This window comes from Bubalus kerabau, chromosome 20 (assembly GCF_029407905.1).
Source record: "Bubalus kerabau isolate K-KA32 ecotype Philippines breed swamp buffalo chromosome 20, PCC_UOA_SB_1v2, whole genome shotgun sequence".
Classification (NCBI taxonomy): Eukaryota; Metazoa; Chordata; class Mammalia; order Artiodactyla; family Bovidae; genus Bubalus; species Bubalus kerabau.
Window position 1 is genome coordinate 12,161,127 of NC_073643.1, and position 19,443 is coordinate 12,180,569.

The 19,443-nt window shown below is 47.5% G+C and overlaps 2 protein-coding genes across 23 annotated transcripts in view; one reads left to right on the forward strand and one right to left on the reverse strand.

Moving 5' to 3' along the window:
- Positions 1 to 16,809, forward strand: part of LRRFIP2 (LRR binding FLII interacting protein 2) — a 197,413-nt gene extending 180,604 nt beyond the window's left edge. For 11 of the 22 annotated variants that reach the window (XM_055558732.1, XM_055558731.1, XM_055558735.1 and 8 more), the window contains 8 exons: positions 1,141 to 1,233; positions 6,302 to 6,403; positions 6,654 to 6,786; positions 8,432 to 8,481; positions 12,920 to 13,040; positions 14,386 to 14,465; positions 15,044 to 15,148; positions 15,568 to 16,809. In XM_055558732.1, the coding sequence (XP_055414707.1) occupies positions 1,141 to 1,233; positions 6,302 to 6,403; positions 6,654 to 6,786; positions 8,432 to 8,481; positions 12,920 to 13,040; positions 14,386 to 14,465; positions 15,044 to 15,148; positions 15,568 to 15,678 (795 nt within the window). In that variant the 3' untranslated portion in view covers positions 15,679 to 16,809. The remainder of the gene's footprint in view (positions 1 to 1,140; positions 1,234 to 6,301; positions 6,404 to 6,653; positions 6,787 to 8,431; positions 8,482 to 12,919; positions 13,041 to 14,385; positions 14,466 to 15,043; positions 15,149 to 15,567) is intronic. The other 11 variants (XM_055558737.1, XM_055558739.1, XM_055558754.1 and 8 more) reach the window with 2 other exon arrangements.
- An 863-nt stretch (positions 16,810 to 17,672) lies between these two features.
- The window catches only part of MLH1 (mutL homolog 1), a 90,163-nt gene continuing 88,392 nt past the window's right edge, over positions 17,673 to 19,443 (reverse strand). Inside the window, exons 18-19 of the mRNA XM_055558729.1 lie at positions 19,210 to 19,323; positions 17,673 to 17,993 (exon numbers count right to left, since the gene is read on the reverse strand). Of these exons, the coding sequence (XP_055414704.1) occupies positions 17,826 to 17,993; positions 19,210 to 19,323 (282 nt within the window). The 3' untranslated portion in view covers positions 17,673 to 17,825. The remainder of the gene's footprint in view (positions 17,994 to 19,209; positions 19,324 to 19,443) is intronic.

The following is a 19,443-nucleotide window of genomic DNA, read 5'->3' on the forward strand; positions in this document are numbered from 1 at the left end:
TGCTTTGGGAGCTGCTTCTCAAATTCAGTAACTTACATTAGAACTGATTAAGTGTTCTAATTTTTAATGTGATGATTGCATTTAAGAGGAATTTTAATGCTTGACTTTTACAACTTGTCAGTATGGTCTCTAACTTGAAAGCCTAAGGTGCTGGGTATACAAACTTTAGTTTTAGGTATTTTCTTATGTTTAGAATTAACATCCTTCAAATGTTAATATTGGAGAAGGAAATGGCAACCTACTCCAGTATTCTTGCCTGGGAAATCTCATGGACAGAGGAGCCTGGAGGGCTAACAGTCCGTAGAGTCCCAAGAGTCAGACACGATTTAGTGACTAAACCACCACCAGATGTTAATATACACGTTTACTTATAACTGAAGAATCTTGGCTATGCCAAAATAATGCTTTTTGGTCTTTAGAATTGAGAACCACACGGTAAAGTACATGAGAGATGTGTGAGTAGGGAAAGTGGGAGATGATAATTTACCAGTAATGCAGAAAAGAAAACCTGCTAAATATAAGAGGGTATAAACTGTGCATCACTGCCTACTCAAGAGTTAAGAATTGCTGAATGCTAAAATTCAAGCGTTTCTAAAAACTGCTATGTTTGTTCATTTGTACCTTAGGATGTTCTTGCTATCATAGTTGCTGCTAAAGGAAATTCAGAATGATTGAGCCGTGTCCCTCTCGTTTTTTTCAGTTCTGCTTAAAACAATAGAGTTCAGAAACTCCTGCTTGTCAGTGATAAGGGTCGCGTGCTCATGAGCAGGTCTGACTTCCCCTCTAGAAGTGCAAGTGCCCGTGTTTGAGGAAGGGCAGTCATGAGCGGAAGGGTACACGCGTGGGGCTAGCTGGGCGTGTGCAGAAGCCCATTGGCTGGCTGCCGTGGCTGTGGCTGGGAAGCTGTCCCCAGTGCCCTCGCTGGCTGTCCCAGCACCAGGCCAGTGGGAATCACGGCGCCTAGACGCTGCGTGTCATCCTTCCTTCCCACAAGCAGCTCTTGCTTTCCCTGTTCATCACACTTTCTCCTTTTGTTAAGTTTCTTTATCAGCTTTATTTCTCTTCTGCTTTCCTCCCTCTCACCCCATCCTCTTTTTCTTCCTGCTCTTTTATTTTTCCTCTTCCCCTCTTCCTCTGCAGGAGAAGCAGCGTATGCAGCAGAAAATAGACACCATGACAAAAGAGGTGTTCGAACTCCAGGAGACACTGCTTTGGAAAGATAAAAGCATTAGGGTATGAAGTGAAACTGGGCTTTGGCCCGAAGCTCGTAGACAAGGAATAGACCAATGTAAATATAATTTAGAGACTCCTAAAATTCTGTCCTTTGATTATCTTTGAGCATTTATATAGAGTGAAATAAATTAGCAGAAGGCAGAAAGTTCCCTGGGAAAACCTGATCCTATGCCTGGAAAGAACTCCTCTCTCCAGCTGACTCTGCGCTCGTAAAACGTACAAGCAGGAGCTTTCTAAGGAAGTTGTTCTTTATTTTCCCAGGATTTTTATGCAGAAACAGCTATAGGCATTTAATTCAAACTCTGTGGGTAATTTGATACTCTTACATTGTAACAATCTGGAGAAGAAGCAGAGGATAGGGGGTGGTGGGGGAGAAGTTATTAACATCCCATAAATCTTTGGGAATAAAACAGGAAGAGATTAGAATCATTTTAATTACGGAAGTGGATAGGAATGTAAGATTTTGCTGGCACTGCCAAACTGTGACGTCACCTCTAATTATATCCTCGTAACTCCCCAGAGCAGGGGCCCAGATAAGGAAGAAGTCCTCGGTGCCTTTTTGCTAAGCCCTTTAGGTAGATCCCAAGTACTCCGGAGACTGAAAACATTCCTGCCAGTTCATTCCAGGAAGCCTTTTGACTGGCAATCTCCTCATGGCATAGGAGCTCTGTTCTGGAGACTCACCTTGTCAAGGCAGATGGAGGAAGAGAGAGGAGGAGACCTTTGGCCTGAGGACCTAAGAAGGTCTTGTTCTGCTTGAAATTAGCTGGTCATGGTGGGGCTCAGTCCCTGAGTCGTGTCCGACTCTTTGCGACCCAATGGACTGTAGCCCGCCAGGCTCCTCTGTCCATGGAATTCTCCAGCAAGAATACTGAAGTGGGTTGCCATGCTCTCCACCAGGGGTCTTCCCAACCCAGGGACTGAACCCGTATCTCTTCCATCTCCTGCACTGGCAGGCGGGTTTGTTACGACTAGCACCACCTGGGAAGCCCAAACTTTAAAAAAAATGTTTGAAATCATTGTAAACTCACGAGATCTTGTATGCCCTTTATCCAGTTTTCCCAAAATGTAACATCTTGTAAAACTATAGTACTATCAGGGCATTGATCTTGATCTAATCTAGATGGAGCACATTTTCATCACTGTAAGGGGTCCCTCCTTTCACTCTCTTGTAGTCACATCTGCTGCCTCAGCATCACCATCCCAGGTGCTGGCCACTGCTCTTCTCCATTTCTGTAATTTGTCATCTTAAGAATGTTTATAAGGCGATGGCACCCACTCCAGTGCTCTTGCCTGGAAAACCCCATGGACGGAAGAGCCTGGTGGGCTGCAGTCCAGGGGATCGCAAAGAGTCGGGAACGACTGAGCGACTTCCCTTTCACTTTTCACTTTCATGCATCAGAGAAGGAAATGGCAACCCACTCCAGTGTTCTTGCCTGGAGAATCCCAGGGACGGGGGAGCCTGGTGGGCTGCCGTCTATGGGGTCGCACAGAGTCGGGCACGACTGAAGCGACTTAGCAGCACCAGCACAGTATGTGTAACCCTTTGGAATTACCTTTTTTTCACTGAGAATAATTCCCCTTAAGATTCATCCAAGGTGTTTTATGCATCAAAAATTTGTCCCTCTTTTGCTTTAAAAAATTGTTTTTTTGTTGTTGTGGTGGTAACATACAAAAAATACATAAAATTGACCATTTAAATCATTTCTAAGTAAACAGTTTGGTGGTATTAAGTTCATTCACATTGGAGGTTCCACAGAACCTCTTTGCATCTTGCAGAACTGAAACTGAACTTTATTAAACAACTTCTCCTCAGGGCGTCCTCCTCCGTCCCCTGGGAGCCCCCATTCTACTTTCGTTTCTGTGAATTTGACTACTCTGGGTACCTTATATGTGGAATCATACAGTATCTGTCTTTTTGTGACTGGCTTGTTTCAATTAAGCATCATGTCCTCAGGGTTCAGACATGTCACAGCCTATGTCAGAAGTCCTTCCTTTTAAGGCTGAATAATATTCCAGTGTATGTTTGTACCACTTTGTGTACTCATTCATTTGCTGATGGACACTTGGTTGCTCCCATCTTTTTGCTGCTGTGAATAACGCTGCTGTGAACATGAGTTTGCAAATCTCTTCTGGTGATTTCTTTTGGGTACATACCCAGGAGGGGAATTGCTACATTATACGGTAATTTAATTTTTTGAGGAACAACCATACTGTGTTCCATAACAGCTGCACCATTTTGCCTTTCCAGCAGCATTGCACAGGGGTTCCGGTTTCTCTCCATCATTGCCAACACTCTTTTTTTTTTTAGTAGTAGCCATCATACTGTGTGAGAGGTGGTCCTCCCCAGACTTTTAAAAGATGCATTTTAAATATCTGTGACTACCTGATACATCACGTCTCTAGCTTCACGATCAAGATTTGAATTTAGTAGCTCCATGAAGGAACATGGCCCTTATTCTCATATAGTTTTCTTTAATTCTTCCATCGACCCTAGCGGTCGTTCGTCTAGCACCAGGTCGTTCTGAGCAGCCAGGGGTCATGTGTCGAATCGGTATGTGCGAAGGGCTTGTACGTCCCTACAGCCTCGCACAAGGCTCACTCCCATTCTCACTAAAGATATTTGTGCCTCTATGTAATTATAACCCGTTGTCCAAAAGTTCAGCCTTTCAGGCTTCTTGACCCTAGAATTTGAGGTTAGGTCAGAGGTAAAAATTATTTAAAGCTCCGCAAGCTGTACTTTTTACCCTAAAAAAATCTACTATAGGAACAATTATGGAAGACAAGCCCAAGAGTAGTGATTATATGGTCAGGTAATACAGAGGATTTCAGATCCAGTGTGAATGCATTTGGTCCAGTTATAAGGTATTTCAGTAGTCTTCAAACTCTGTGGTAAGATGGGAGGATTTGCAGGATGTATTTTATTTTCCCACCCATAATTATGGGAAGGTGAAATTTGAAAGTCCAGAAGTAAAGATACAGTCTGCTGTAAGATTGGGAAAAGGAACAAACGGCATGTACTAGCATTCGCTAGCACTCGAGTTTCAAATTGGTCCGTTCCTGAGGGGTTTTCTCGTGTTGTTAACCGAGCATGCTGTGACGGTGGCCGCCACCCTGGTGTGTGTGGCGATGCATGGCGCGACAGTGCACGTGGACGCCTATAACCCAGAACAGCAGCCCAGAGGCGCGACAGTGCACGCGGACGCCTGTAACCCAGAACAGCAGCCCAGAGGCGCGACAGTGCACGCGGACACCTATAACCCAGAACAGCAGCCCAGAGGGGAGAGGCTGCCGCGGTGCTGGGCTCTGCTGTCCTAATGTTACACTTGCTAGTAATGTAACAGTGATAGATAAGACTGGCTTGAAGTGTTAGACTAAATGCCTTGTGTGTTAGGAATGCACTTTATTAACTCACAGGCAGACTCTCGACACACAGTATGAACGTAAATTGTTGAAAGAGGAAGCTGGATGGTCACATTGCAGTTTGGGCAAAGGAGGAATAGGACTTGTCCTGTGAACTACTTTCCCGTAGCATCCGGGGTGACAGTAAGGGAAGCTAATTGTGGCCTTCATGGGGTGATGGTACATATAGAGTGTGCAAGGGCTTTGAACCAAAAAACGGGATTCATTTTCTGGCTTTGCCATGTACTGTGACTTTGGATAAAAAACAGCCTGTCAGAGCCTCAATTTTCTGATCTGTGAAATGGGGATAAGGAAAGTACAGGGTCTATAAGGGAAAAATTAAATATAAAAATATATGAGACACCTCAATTTTAAGACCTGGAGCTGCACAAATGGCAGTTGCCATCATCCCTTATTTACTTACTGGTTGGAAAATAGGATTATAATGATTTAGAAAGTTGTCCAGCTTTTCAGCAATGAGTAACTAAGAGGTTGGCCCACTTCTAGACTCTGTAAACCAAGAGGAGAGTTACCTGTTGTAGTTCAGCTTCTTGCATGAATGGGAATGCTGGTCGAAACATTAAACGTGGGAACGAATGTGCAGACAAAGGCTTTTTCAAATAGCCCAGCTGCTAGATGTCTGCACACACTGCTTGACCTGGGTGGCTTTTGAAGTCTGGGCTATTTTATGACATAACAGTGCGTCAGCGTGGACCAAACATGTTCCTGCTTCTGCTCCGCTGTCCTCAGCTCTGACAGCTGTGAGCTTTAGGCAACAACAGGGAAAATACACGAGGAACCCAGGCCGGCTTTTCCTGAACCTTGCTGCATCTTCTGCACTGCAGGGTGCTGCCGCTGAGTACTCCTTTCAGCCTGGGCCCATGGGTGGTGCTGACATCATCCTTTTTTCTGGTGAGGAAACTGAGGCACGGGTCAGTTAGTAGGTGCCGGGACTCAACGGCCTGTTTGCAAACCCATATTCTGCTACCTGCCATAAGTGGGCTGGGTTTATTTCATCAGTTTTTCACATTTTGAACATATATCAGAAAAGCAAACAACCATTAGTTGCATTTAATTAACAAAAACATATCCTTGAGAAATGGGGTGGGGGGGGTAGCTGTTTTTAATTGAGTGGTATATGAGGAATATTTTACCATATGATGTAGAGAACAATTACTGCAGCCAGTGTTTAATTAAAATACATTGTATATATACTGGTTATTCCAGAACCCATTTTTACTTTTTAAAAAATCAAGTATAATCTTGAATATACTAGTTCAGTTTAACATGAAATGTGGGTTTTTGGACTACCTAACAAAAGCATACTTAGGAGGTTTTTCAGGAAAACTTTATTTTAGTATTATTTCTTCTTCACCTTCCTTCTCTGTTTATTTTCACTGACTAAAAAGGGCTTGTTTTCTTGCCTGATGTGCTAAGCATGCTCTGCCAGATTTACACACGATTAACCACTTTCTACAAAACTTTCTTCTGAAGCTAGATGCATAGGACTCTTGTGTCCCCTCCACATCTAACTGCTTGTGTCCAAAGCTCTTAAGGCCTCCTTGTCCCTAACGCTTTATCTTTTGAAGTTGAATCAGGCGCTGCTCTGCTCCCTTTCATTTGCTCTCTCTCTGTGCCCTTTCTCCCGCTGCCCCATCCAAACCAGGCCCTTGAGAAACTGAAAGAGCACGCGGGCTGCCTCAGGAGCGAGCGGGATGCGCTCCGGGAGGAGCTGGCCAAGCTGAAGGCAGCGGTGGAGGTGGGAGAGGTACGTGAGCTCCTCGCCGCTTTGCTCCTCCTCCTGCCGCCCTGTCCCCTCTGCCTCCTGAACGCAGAGTGTCGTTGGCTCTCCCGCCCAGAGCCGGTAGGTGCGAGTCCGTCTGCAGAGCTGGACCCCGTGTGTCTGGTGCTGACCAGGGGTCCCCGCAGCAGGCGTGTGTCATCACAGGGCCACCGTGCTGCCGCCTCCTGCCTCCCTGGGGGCTCTGCTGTGACACTGGGTCCCTTCTTCCCCGCAGAAACACGGCTTAGTCATCATCCCCGACGGCACTCCCAACGGCGACGTCCACCAGGAGCCCGCAGTCGGGGCCATCACCGTCGTGTCTCAGGAAGCCGCCCAGGTCTTGGAGTCAGCAGGGGAAGGGCCACTCGGTAAGACACTGCCACTGTGTTGACTGGGGTTTGTGTTGTCCCCCTGGACATCAACCTGGTCACATCCTCTCTTGGAAAACAAAAGCCAGGGCGTCTGAGCCTTCTCGACATCCTTTGAGAGGAAGACACTTGGGCACGCTGTCTTCAGACATCCTGGACCTTGGGAAAGCAGCACTTGGGCCCTTGCCAGGCAGTGAGTGTTATGGGGGGAAGGCCCCTGGTCAGAAGCATGTGGGTGTGTGTATGTGGCTTTGTCATTTAAACACTACTTTCTGGGAAGAGAGAATCCAGCACATCTGTCCCGGGGAACCAGAGGCTGGTCGGTGGCTTCCTGAGGGTGTTCAAAGTTTCTTCTTCCGGGAGCATCTGGTTTTCTGTTCTGTGACTCATGCCAGGATTCTGTAGCTCTTTGCCACTGCACTTCTTAAGGCACCAAACAGATGACCAAAAGTTATCAGAGGACTGTTATTCCAGAGCAGGGCTTCTGAGCCTCTTACCAGCTTTTTGACCAGGAACTATTAATAGGTCTTTTGTTACTTGAATGTTATTGATCTGAGGCGTTTTAATATTCACTTACATAACAAATTGCCAGCCACCAGCGTTAGTTTCTACAAAAATCCCCCAGTCAGTAATGCATTAAGGGCTAAGCCACTTGAATTCGATGCTTTGAGAGCCTAATGACACTACCCTCAGGAAGATGCCCATCTGCTGTGTCCACTCAGAATCCAGTCCTAGAGGATGGCACAGGTGGATACTGTAGCATCAGCCACTTTTATATGAAAAGTGAGCTTTCTTCCTTTTTAATTTTCATGCATATGTCAGTTTCCTAGAAGAATGTGTATATGACAGCGGCGGGCCCGCTCTCAAGGAGGGAACTCGGGAAGTGTAACCGTTGGCCCTCTGACAGCGGAGCACGCATGGAGCATGGGCGAGTGCAGCCACGGCAGCTGCAGGGTTTCCTCTGCCTCATGGGGTGGCTGGAGCATTTGGCGGTGACTGTGGTTGACCTTGGGGAGCCCGTCCTCTGTCGGCATCCCGTCGGCCCAGGGGCTTGTTCTCCTGAGTGTTGGGAGGGAGCATCCATCCCCTGAGGCTAGGAGCGGCCCCGTGGTCCTGCTGCGGAGCCTCTGCCGAGCCTTGACGGCCCACGTCTTAGAGCGCGCCCCGCACCCCCCAACACACACAGGCTCTGTGGGCCTTGCCTGCTCCTGGCATTGTGTTCCTGTGCGTTCTTGGCTCCAGCACCCCGTCTCAGGCTCATTCTCAGCCCTGTCCTCTCTCCCGGAGTTTGTTTTCTTATTCTAAGGACTTAAAAGCCCGTGTGCATACCCTTGGCTTTCAGGGGATTGTCTCCTGGTAAAACTTGCAACGTTTTGAAACAAGGAAATGATCTTTGTACTTTCATTTGTCTTCACATGGAAAATCACTGCTCTTGGGAGCAAATGTATTCAGTGCCTGATAAACATCAACTGTGTGGAAATATGTCTTGAATCATCTAGTACTTTTCCTTTCATCATTAAAGCCTTCATGTCTTTTGATACTCAAAGTGGTAAATTGTTTATCAGATGTTTGCTATTTGTGAATTTGAAGAATTATTATAAATTGTTTATATACTACATCATTACAAACTTTTCATTTGTTTTAGACGTAAGGCTACGAAAACTCGCTGGGGAAAAGGAAGAGCTACTATCACAGGTAAAGGCATTCTCATGGGAGGGTAATCTTAATTGTAACTGACTAAATCATGTGGCAAAATGTGAGCAAATAAAAATGTGCACTAGAAAGACATGTGCTTATTTCAGACATCACTACTCAGGTAAGAGTTGAAGGATAAAAAGTCATATTTACCTCTGTTGTCTCCTAGTCTTTATGGGACACAGCTTAGCGAGTCAGCTCCGTAAGCCTGTTAAGAAGGCAGAAGGCCCCTGCCCCGATTCTCGTGTGGGCCCCTTAGCTGACTGCGGAGGTGCGCACTGCCCTGGCTGCTTCTGTGTGACGTGCTTACGCTGCTTCTCGGCTCTTCTGCTTAAGGCGGTCCTGGTGACACCCCCCTACGGAGCGTGGGGACTTCACTTCCTTCATCCCCTCTCCCTGCCTGACATCTGTATCCCGTCCCCACTCCCTCCCCACAAAGGGACAGTGTGACTCCAGTCGTCTGTGTCATCAGAAGCCTGTAAACACCACACACAGCGGGACCGTGGGGCGTGTTCTGGGGTTCATCTTCACATCTCCTTGGTTCCCCTCAGATCAGGACTGCGGTTTGCCTCATCACGTGCTTGGTTTCCTGTGTCCTGGTTTCTCGTAGCTGCAGACTCTCCAGCAGTGGTTTCGGCCCACACTCGGTGTTTCCGATGCCTCCTGTGTTCCCTCAGTTCCATTTTCTGGTTCCTGGCGCGTCTGGCTCAGCCCTTCTGAACATGCTGGCTCACTCCCTGGGGACAGAGACCTTACCGCCCTGCTCATCATCTGAGGTTCCCTTTGCCTGTACAGCTCCAGGCTGGACCCCATTCCCCGGCGTCTTAGGCCTCCCTCCCTCCACCTCCATTCTCTTGCTCGGGTACATCCCCCAGGAGCTTCTGGAGAACAGTTTGGGGGCAATAAATTTTTCTTAACAGGAATGAAAATGTCACCTTACCCCTTTATTCGATTAGCAGTTTGATGTGGGTATGGACTTCTTTGTTGTAATCATTTGCATTCATCTTGTTTTTCAAAGAAATTGTCTCAGTGTTTTCTGGCCTCCTGTGTTTGGCTATTGAGAATTTCAAGGACATTTTGATTTTTGATATTTTTATCTGTGACCTGTTTTTCCCCTCTGGAAGCGTGGCCCATTCTCTCCTTTCTCCTTAGTATTATGCAAGTTCAGTGATGCGGTTTGGCATTTTGTGTGGAAGCATTTATTGTTTCTCCAGGCACATTTAGCAGCATAGGTGTAGGCATGGAGTGAGCAGAGTGTTAGATTTCACCAGGTGAGACTCGGGCAGACATATGCCAGAGTGTTGATGGGCCTTGAGATTAAGCTGGGTAAGGAGCTTTATGGGAAATCCAGGAAGACATCAAGGCACAATGGAGAGAAGATGCAGACAATGGATCATAGGTGCCTGTGGGGTGGAAGGATTTTTGGAGTTGGGTGCAGAGAGAATGAACTGGAAAGATCAAGAGTAGTGGTTAGAAGATGCACGGGGCTGCATTGGGTAGGGCTGGCTGGCGTGTAGTGAAAAGATCTAGTACATGACAGTGGGAGCAAGCGGCTGAGGGCGGGATGGGGTAGATGGCAAGATCCTTGTTCCAGAAACTGAGGGATTCATTGTAAGAGATCCTCTGCTCAGATGGATTTTGAATTTGCCAACAATTCAGGCAGGAATAACCTTGCGGGTATGTTAGGAGCCACAATGGTGACGAGAGTGCGGGGTGATGGTGGTGTTTATAAAGAGGAGATGTGATTGGGAGCTGCATTAGGAGTTCAGGGAGCCAGTGGGAGGTGAGTGCGCAACAGCAAGGAGAGCAGGGGACCCTGATCCGTCCTCGGGCTCAGCAGGGGCGAGGGGCTGCCGGGCTGCAGGGGGGGCTGCCGGGCTGCAGGGGAAGCAGCCCCTCGGGGGGAGCAGGCTGGGGTGATGGGCATGTGCAGAGGGGACGGAGCGGCTGCTGATGACAGAAGGTAACCAGAGGGGGCAGTGCAAGGGTGGGGCTTTGGGGAAGGTTAGGAAGTGGAGACAGAGTCGGGCTCATCCAGGGTCCTTTGGGGATGAGCACAAAGGGAGGGAGGGTGAGCCTTCCTGAGATGGACACAAGGAGGAACGACAGGGAAGATGAGTTAGTCCTGGCTGCCCTGAGGCGGGTAGTGATGTCGTGGCTGAAAGGGCAAAGCTGTTGGGAAGGACAGGTTCAGTCCTGGTGCCCAGCTCACCCTTCCCCGTGGAGGGGCGGGCAGACTTGGTCCAGTGCCCCCCGGGGATGGAGCTAAGGACGGTCGGTGCTCTGAGCACGCAGCCTCACCTTTGACCGAGGAGGAAGGGCACAGGAGGCGTGGCGAGGCCTGGGCTTGGCCCCAGAGGTGGCCCCATGCGGGCGAGGACAGCAGGCTCTGCTCTCTGCATCTCTGGGGCTAAGTGTTGTAGGCATTTGGGGAGCTCGACTTTGATTTCTGACTTGGGGGGAAGGGGAATAGGTCTCAAGCCAGATACTCTCTCTCCTGGTTTTCCATCCCTTTCATCTCATGTCTGCTTTCTAAAAGATGTTCTCAACTTTGCCTTCTTGTTTTCACGAAGTTGTGGATCTGAAGTCATTTCAAGGATGCATTTTCACTTATCTCAGACAATATTGATAGGTCGGTTGATTTGCTCCCCTTTAATTTTTTCTGTCTGCATAGTTTGTTTCATTCCAGATGTTCTTTTATGTAGATTTATTTAGTTTTCTGTTTAAAAGTGAAATACTAAAAAGCTGGTGGGCAGCTTGTTGGTGGGGCCCATCCGAGTTTCTGGCTGGTTGGGAACCTTTGATGTGGGTGTGCTGGACTTGTATTTCAGGCTCATCAGAATTCTAGAGCGTGCTTCCCACCTTCTGCCTGAGGCTCCAGGCCCAGCCGTGCAGCATGGAAACAGGGTGGGCTAGAGGCCTCACCCTCAGCTCATCTCTGTCCATCTTATCTTATTTTCCATTCATGGGACTGCTGTCTCCAGCTGGACCTTTTTTCCCAAAGTGCCTCAAGTTTATCTTTTCTTTTATAAATTAAAAAACTTAGGTTATAATTGACATAAAATAAGCTGTTGTGTGTGTGCTTAGTCGTGTCCGACTCCGTGTGACCCCACGGACTGGAGCCCGCCAGGCTCCTCTGTCCAGGGGATTCTCCAGGCAAGAACACTGGGGCGGGTTGCGATGCCCTCCTCCAAGGGATCTTCCCGACCCCAGGACTGAACCCACATCTCTTATGTCACCTGTGTTGGCACGCAGGCTCTTTACCACAAGCACCACCTGGGCACACACTTAAAATGTGCAGATGCACATCCGTAGATTAGTTTCCAAGGGCGCCATGACAGAGCACCACAGGATGGGCGGCGCAGGGCAGAGGGCTCTCCCACTGTGGAAGCGAGGGGCCCCCTCCTGAGGCCTGCGGGGGCCTCCCAGGCCTCTTCCCGACGGCCAGCTGCTGGGCCCCTGGGCTTGTTGACAGCGTTCTCTGTGTCACACGGCTCCCCTCTGTCCGTGTGGCGCTCTTCTGATGAAGGACCCCAGGCACACCAGACTCAAGGCCCACCTATTCCAGTATCATTTCATCTCAACTAAGAGCCTCTGCAGTGACTTTGTTTCCAAAATAAGATCACACTGTGAGGCACTGGGCTTAGGACTGTAATATACGAACTTTGGGGGGACAGCAGCCTGTGAAACGTCATCCCAATCAACATGGTAAAAATATGCATAAACCCCAAGTCCCTGTGTCCCTTTATAAACCTTCCTTCCTCTCCCACCTCCTCCCCTTCTCCAGAAACCATCGACGTACCTTTTTGTCTCTTCAGTTTGTATTTTCTGGAGTTTTCTGCACTGCATATATTAGCTTGAAAGTCACCATTTTCCTGCATGCGTCAGCAGTATATTCGCTTCTTTGGCCAAGCAGTGATTCCATTGTATATACATGGACCACTATTTGCTTTCTCCTTCTGTTGATGGACATTTCAACAGTTTCTTGTTTGGGGCTATTAATGAGTAAGCTGCTATAAATGGCCTTTATTTGGGGTAAAATAAGGTAAATTTTGTAGCCAAACTCAAAAATATATTTCCAATTATTTCTGTATACAGCTTTCTAAATAAGAATATTTGACCTAACTCTCAAATTAGAACAAGAAACATCTAACTGCCGTGGGGTTTTCCATTTTAAACAAAAATTTAAAAATACCCTAAGATGTGCTTTTCTACAGATGGACACAAATAATGAAATATGGCTATTTTCATTAGGACCCCTGGTCCTGGAGCTCTCTCTGTTGGAACATTTGTTCACAGCTGACCTCCAGCACCTGAGCAGAGTTAGGAGGGTCTCTGAGTGAATCATCTGTGGCATTATTCTAAGATGTGGCCACGGGGCCAAGTATGTGTTTCCTTTGAGAGGCTGGGTCTCACTGATGAGCCTTTACTTCTTCAGATTAGAAAGCTGAAGCTGCAGTTGGAGGAGGAGCGGCAGAAGTGCTCCAGGAGCGACGGCACAGTGGGCGACCTGGCAGAGCTACAGAATGGCTCGGACCTGCAGCTCATCGAGATGCAGAGTGAGCCTGGGCCGGCACGCTCCCTTGGGTGGGCTGCGCGAGCCTGTGGTTCCTAAGATCAGCCCTCAGGGGGACCAGAAAAGCTGTCCCAGTCAGTCACGGACTGAAGAGCCTGCTTCTAGCTGGTGTGCTTCCTGGCAGTGCTCTCCCCTCTGGGTGACATGATTTCTAGAACATCTTGCAGCTAGTGACATCGTGACACTGTCCTTTTTCACATTCCTGTGTCATCTGTAAGCATCCTTCCTACTGATAAGTTTTTCTGGGGAGTTTATCTTAGATGATTGGAGGGATATATTCGGAACTAACTCACACCACTGCAGAGTGGTTTCAGAATTTTCCCAGAAATAGTCTTTATTAGATGGAATTTAAAACAGGCCACAAAGTAAGCCCATGTAGTTTACCTGAATTCAGTTTTCCTGCCTTTCTGGTTTTGCCCCACATTACTGAATGTTGTAAAAACACCTACTGTATTCCCAGTATTCCACAGTAGGGAGACATCTGTATGTGGAGAATGTATAATCCACACAGGGGAGACTTTTGTTTTTCCAATTTCAATAAGGCGTTTCTGATAACTTATTTTAAAATACTGGTTCCGCCATGACCTTTTTCCTCTACATATTCTGAGTAAGGCCACATAGGCCTTTTTGGACAAAAGCTTAATTAGAACTTACCATTAACATTTTTGTTAAATTTGGATTGCTGGAAGGAATTTTTCTCCCCCAGGATTTCTGAACTTCTTGTTTTAAATAGCTGTATATCTGACCTAGAAACAAACTAATGATTTCCAGCTCTATCCCTAACGCATTATCACAACATACTACTGAAAAGCATTTATTTCAGTAAATACTAAGCATACATTATGTGCGGAGCACTTAGCTGGAAACAGAGGTGGATTCAAGAAGCTGAGACATACCCATGGACCTGTGGTGTCCTATGTTCTATATAATGTTAGGGAAACGTGATAAATGTCCTAAGAGTGCAAAAAAAATACAATAAAGGAAGGAGAAGCTATAGTTAATATGGAGGGTCATGAAGAAGGTGAAAACGGAGGACCTTAATGGCTGGGCTAGACTCAGAGGTGGGGAGAAGGGGCCCTGGTGTGGAGAGCAGGGTGCCTGGGGTCAGGGGAGCCAGGGCTTAGAGCCCTGCCTGCGCGCATCAGAATTTCTAGGTGCTGTAGTAACAAGGCGCGTCCGGAGCACAGATGCGCCAGGAGCGGTGAAGGGAGCTCTGCGGTGGCCTGTGCGCTTGCACTGCACGGCCTCTCCTGGGCAGCAGGCAGGCCTCACCGCCTCTCGTCACACCTGCATCTCTGCAAGAGGTTTATTATTCTTTTCTCTTCTAGGAGACGCCAACAGACAAATTAGTGAATACAAGTTTAAGCTTTCAAAAGCCGAACAGGATATAACCACCTTGGAGCAAAGTGTAAGTCCTTCCTGTGTGTGGTGCCAAGTGATTTCAGGCCCCCTGACAACACATCTGCTTCCTGCATCTCAGTGGCTAACCCCGTGAGCGCCTAGGTTTCTTTGAGCTGTCTCTGCAGTTGGATTTCTAGAAAAGCTCCATGTTAAAGTGGAGAAGTCAACAGAGAACTTCTGCCTTCTCTATGAAGGAAGACTGAAGCTATACTTCCATTTCTTGGAGCCAATTCAAGAAGATGGTACTTTATGATATATTCCCTTCTTGCACATTTTAGAAAGCCTAATGACTTCTCCATCCGGGGCATCTCCTCCCGGCTGTTACTGTGGCTCTTAAACAATGTAGTCGTCATAAAACCGAACATGGGAAACTGGCCCTGTAACGCCTGCACAGCTCATCCTCTCGAGGGATGACAGTTCTTGGTTTATAAATAGCAGTTGGGTTCTGAGAGGACCTCTGGTTCGCCCTGAGGGGCTCGTCAGTGCTCGCTTGCTTGGAGTCTGTTATGACTCGTGTTTCCATCTTGGCTGCGAAACAGCTGGTGGCTCGGTGGCAGCCTCTGAGGACTGTTCTTGTGTTCACAGATCAGCCGCCTGGAGGGGCAGGTGCTGAGATACAGAACCGCTGCTGAGAATGCGGAGAAAGTCGAGGATGAGCTGAAAGCAGAGAAGAGGAAGCTGCAGAGAGAGGTACTTACTTTATTATGCTTCTTGAAATAACGTTCCTAAAAAGAAAAGCTCCTTTGGAAACACATTCTTTGCTGTGTAAGGAATTTCATCCTGGCTCCAGTCTTCAGTGACACAGCAGTGGGATTATTTACTCTGTGTTGGTTTCTCTGTGACCTGCACGGGGACTGCCATTTGCTTTTATGTTTTGCTCAGATAGTGAGGACAAGGTTTCATTTTTGTTTTAGATGAGGTGTATGTCTGTATGCCCTCTCTCTCAGCACCACTGGTTCACACCTCTGGCTGGCTGAAAACCCAGTGACCGCTGGGTCCCCTGTAACCACCCCGCCTGGCAGTGATTCCATCTCCCCGAGAGTGCAGAGGAAAGCCCTGCGGGCTTTGTTTCTGACTGTGAGAAGTGACCACTCTCTTCCCGTCTGCAGCTCCGAACAGCACTGGACAAGATCGAGGAGATGGAGATGACCAACAGCCACCTGGCCAAGCGGCTAGAGAAGATGAAAGCCAACAGGACGGCGCTGCTGGCCCAGCAGTAGGGCCCCGCCCGGCCCCAGGCCCGCCCCGAGGGGCTGCCCTTCGGCCACTGACGCAGACCCCTTTCAGGACTGTTTGAGCTTTGGCTTTCAGATAGCCACCTTTGTATTTTCTAATTTATGAGAGAATGAAACAGGTTTGAATCTTCATGAACGAACACTTTGTGTGTAGTTTGATTCTAGACTAAGAACTAGTCCATGCCGTTATTTTTTATTTCCGTAATTTTAGAATCAAGTTTACTCACCATTTTTCCCCAGCCGCCTCAGTGACTGGGCCCGGCTCTGGAGGACAGCAGCTCAGCGCCCGCTGAGATACTTCCTGGAGACCTCAGAAACACAAGTGCCTTCTCCACGGTGCAATTCAGACTACAGTGATCTCCAGGGGCCAAGAGACACTTACCCTTAATATCAGGTAGCGTTTATATTTAGTGCAGAAACAAGTTCACAGGTGGGGAATATATGTTTCACTCAAATTTGTATGTTTGGAGGAAAAAGCCTTTTTTGTAAGATATTTAAATTTATATAAGAAAATGTTAGAAAAGGATATGGGAAGTGTATATAAAACTTGTTTTATTGCATGGGGCAGGGGCGCCCAGGGCCTGTTGCTCTTAAAGTAAGAGTAGGGTCCTTAGTCTTCACATCAGCTGTGCTGTATCTTGTAAAGTATTTCATCTGCTGCTTATTTGTGGAATGAAACCTCAGACCAGCCCGATGGAGGAGGGAGGGCAGGCCAGGCAGGCGGAGGTCAGCCTCAAGAGTCTGTTAAACACACCCTTCTGCTGCCTACAGTCGGCTACTGACACATTCGTTAAGAGGAGCCTTTAAAACAAATCATGGCAGTCACGCCCCTCCTAGCTCACATCCCTCTTCTCTCCTTAATCTGAAATACAGAATTTCTTTTAAGAACTTTGGTTTCATCTTTAAAGGTACCCAGTTCAAGAGGATTTTGCCGTGGAGTGTGTAGCCATGTTGCAGTATTTGTGATTCTCTGTTGTTCTCAGAATCGAAGTGGTTTTATGGAAATGATTATTGTATCTTCAACGTGTTTACACAAAAAATACGGGGGAAGTCTAATGAATTAAGGCCACATAAGATAAAATTAGACATGAAACTAGGTAATAAAGTTAACTTAAATATGAATAAGATCTCTAATAATTATTCTCTTCTTTAGAATAATTATCTGTTTTTAAAATATGGAAACCAATGTCCTGAATTGAGGTGATTTCGTGTGGGAGTGGGCAGTGGCAAGGCATGTTCTGGGATGCAGATTCATCCTAGAATCCCATACCTGGAACCGACATCCTGTGTGGTCCAGGAGGCGGCCTTGGAGTCCCTCTTCCTCTCCGCCCGTGCTCCCTCAGCCTCTGCTCCTCCCAGAGCGGCCTGTCCTTGTCCCTGTCTTTTCCAAATGGAATGGCTCCACTTCTCATAAGATTCTTCTGTTCTTTTCTGCTGGACTTCTTTACCTCCAAACTACAGGCATTCTTCCTCCCAGTGCTGACTGCACATTTCTTAAATGCAGGCTGATACTAATTCAAGTTTGTATTTTTATAACACCCTTCAAAGAAAAATGCCTAGGAATGCCTTTATCATATGCTGGTATTATTGATAGCCATTACCAAAGTAGGCTAACTTAAAAACTCATGCCTGTTATGCACTGCGTAAGGACTGTTCAGTTTTTTTTTACACTAGTTATTAAAGGTACTAATAGACTGAACCATGTAGAAAGCTGAACTGACAATACCATCAGAGTCTCTCATACGTTCAGGTGCCTTTTAAAAGCATAAAAAAACATAATGTCCATCACCTGATATTAGAAATTCATCAGAATATAAAAAGAATCAAATCAATGCATGATCTATATAAAGTTTTTGAGGCCATTTAGACTTATCAGATGTCCAGAAGGCTTTCAAACTACTTTTGGAAGTCTTCAACACAATCAGGTATACACTAGGTGAAAATGGATTTCATTTGCAATGAAATTAAATAAATCATGCTCAGGACAAATTTGGCTATTTATTTATAGTCAGTCTGCCACACATGAAGCAGCGCTCTTAGTGAGAAGGCGTGCGTGAGGTCAAAGTTCCACCTACCGACATCAGGACACAAAAGGAAGAACAGACCATCCCAGAGTCCCCAGACGACCACAGTCAGCACCTCTCGAAGACTTTGTACAGATCAGGCAGGTTAGCAAGCTGCAGGATGTTCCCATCTTCTGTGAAGTGTTTTGGAGGCAGCAGGTGGGAGCGGAAGGCTTTATAGATGACGTGCTCCACAGTCCACTTCCAGGGGTTTGCAGTGGAGCCAGGCACTTCACTCTGGAAGAGACAAGGTCGAGTCCACATCCCCGTCCGTGTACGCCGGGCCTGGGGAGTTGTGGTGGCTTATGGAAGGGCTGTGTGACCTCATGCCTGAGAAGTCTCTCTTCTAGGCCAGCCTCTCAGGGATCCCGCAGGCCTGAGCACAGCAATGAGAGGGGGAAGAGAAGCAGCCACGGCTCTTGTGATGCTTCCCCCCATGGAAGCTGTTTCCATTCAGGGACAGTGCTCACTGTAGCAGCACCTAAAGCAGTGTCTCCTCCTGACTGGGGTGCCTGACGGCAGCAGTAGGAAGTACACCCCACAGTCACTGTGAACACACCCCACAACGGTCCCTCGGCGTCCTCACCCACGAACGGAGCACAGCCCGTCACCTCAGAGGACGAGTGCCGTCACCAAGACGGTTATGTGGCTACGGTGACTACATGTCCGTCTGACACCACAGGCAGACCTTGTGTTACTGCACTTTGCAGACTGTTGTGGTTTTGTTTTTAAACACAAATTGAAGGTTTCTGGCAACCTTGCACCACATCTATGCGTGGCATCTCTGCAACAGCATTTTTAAATGTGGGTATATATACTGGCTTTAAGACACAATGCTATATATTGCACTTAACAGACCACAGGAGGGTGTAAACATAACATTTTATATGCACTGGGAAACCCCAAAATTTGTGCAACTCGCTTTATTGCAGTGGTCTGAAACGGAACTTGCAAAATGTGTAAGGTGTGCCTGTGTTTCAGTCGCCTCTCCTCACCCAAACAAGCCCCCCGAAATAGTTGTGGACTGAAAAGTGCTGTCATCTGACGTGGGAACGTGAGGAGGCCAGGGACCTCCCTTCAGAAGAGCTGGGGACCTGGCCCACTACAGCCAGGTCCGTCTGGCACAGCAGCGTCAGAGGCAGAGTGGGGCACACGCGAGGGGGCAGGGGACGGACCAGGACGTGACGGCTGTGGCTGCACACTGCAGGCTGGCGGTGGGGACGTGGGCCCCGAGCCCTAGAGCCCACCTTTTCTCACTACTATGGCTTGTTCGTACATCTGACAGATCACTCTAGAGGTACCTTCCGGCAGTATTTCAGAAGGAGATAAAATTCGTAAGAGCTGACCACTGTGCTAAAGCTGGTGTGCCTTGGATCACAGGAGTTGAGAGAGGGGCGGGCTCGTGTGAGGGCCCATCCCAGTTCTGGAGCGCCAGCGTGTATCGCTCTCGTACCTGCTGGCCTGAAAGGGTTGACTCTGCAGACACGTACTGCTTCCGGATGGAGTAAAACATTGCACATTCTTTACTGAGGCTTTCAAAACATTCCTTTTCTTCATCCCAGTTCACCTGATCCAAAGAGACAATTCAATACGTCAACATATGTACATGCTTTAAGTACGTTCCATTTCTAAATGAAGATAACAGACGACTTAAAAAGTACGCATGATTTTTAGGTGTTAAAGTTGT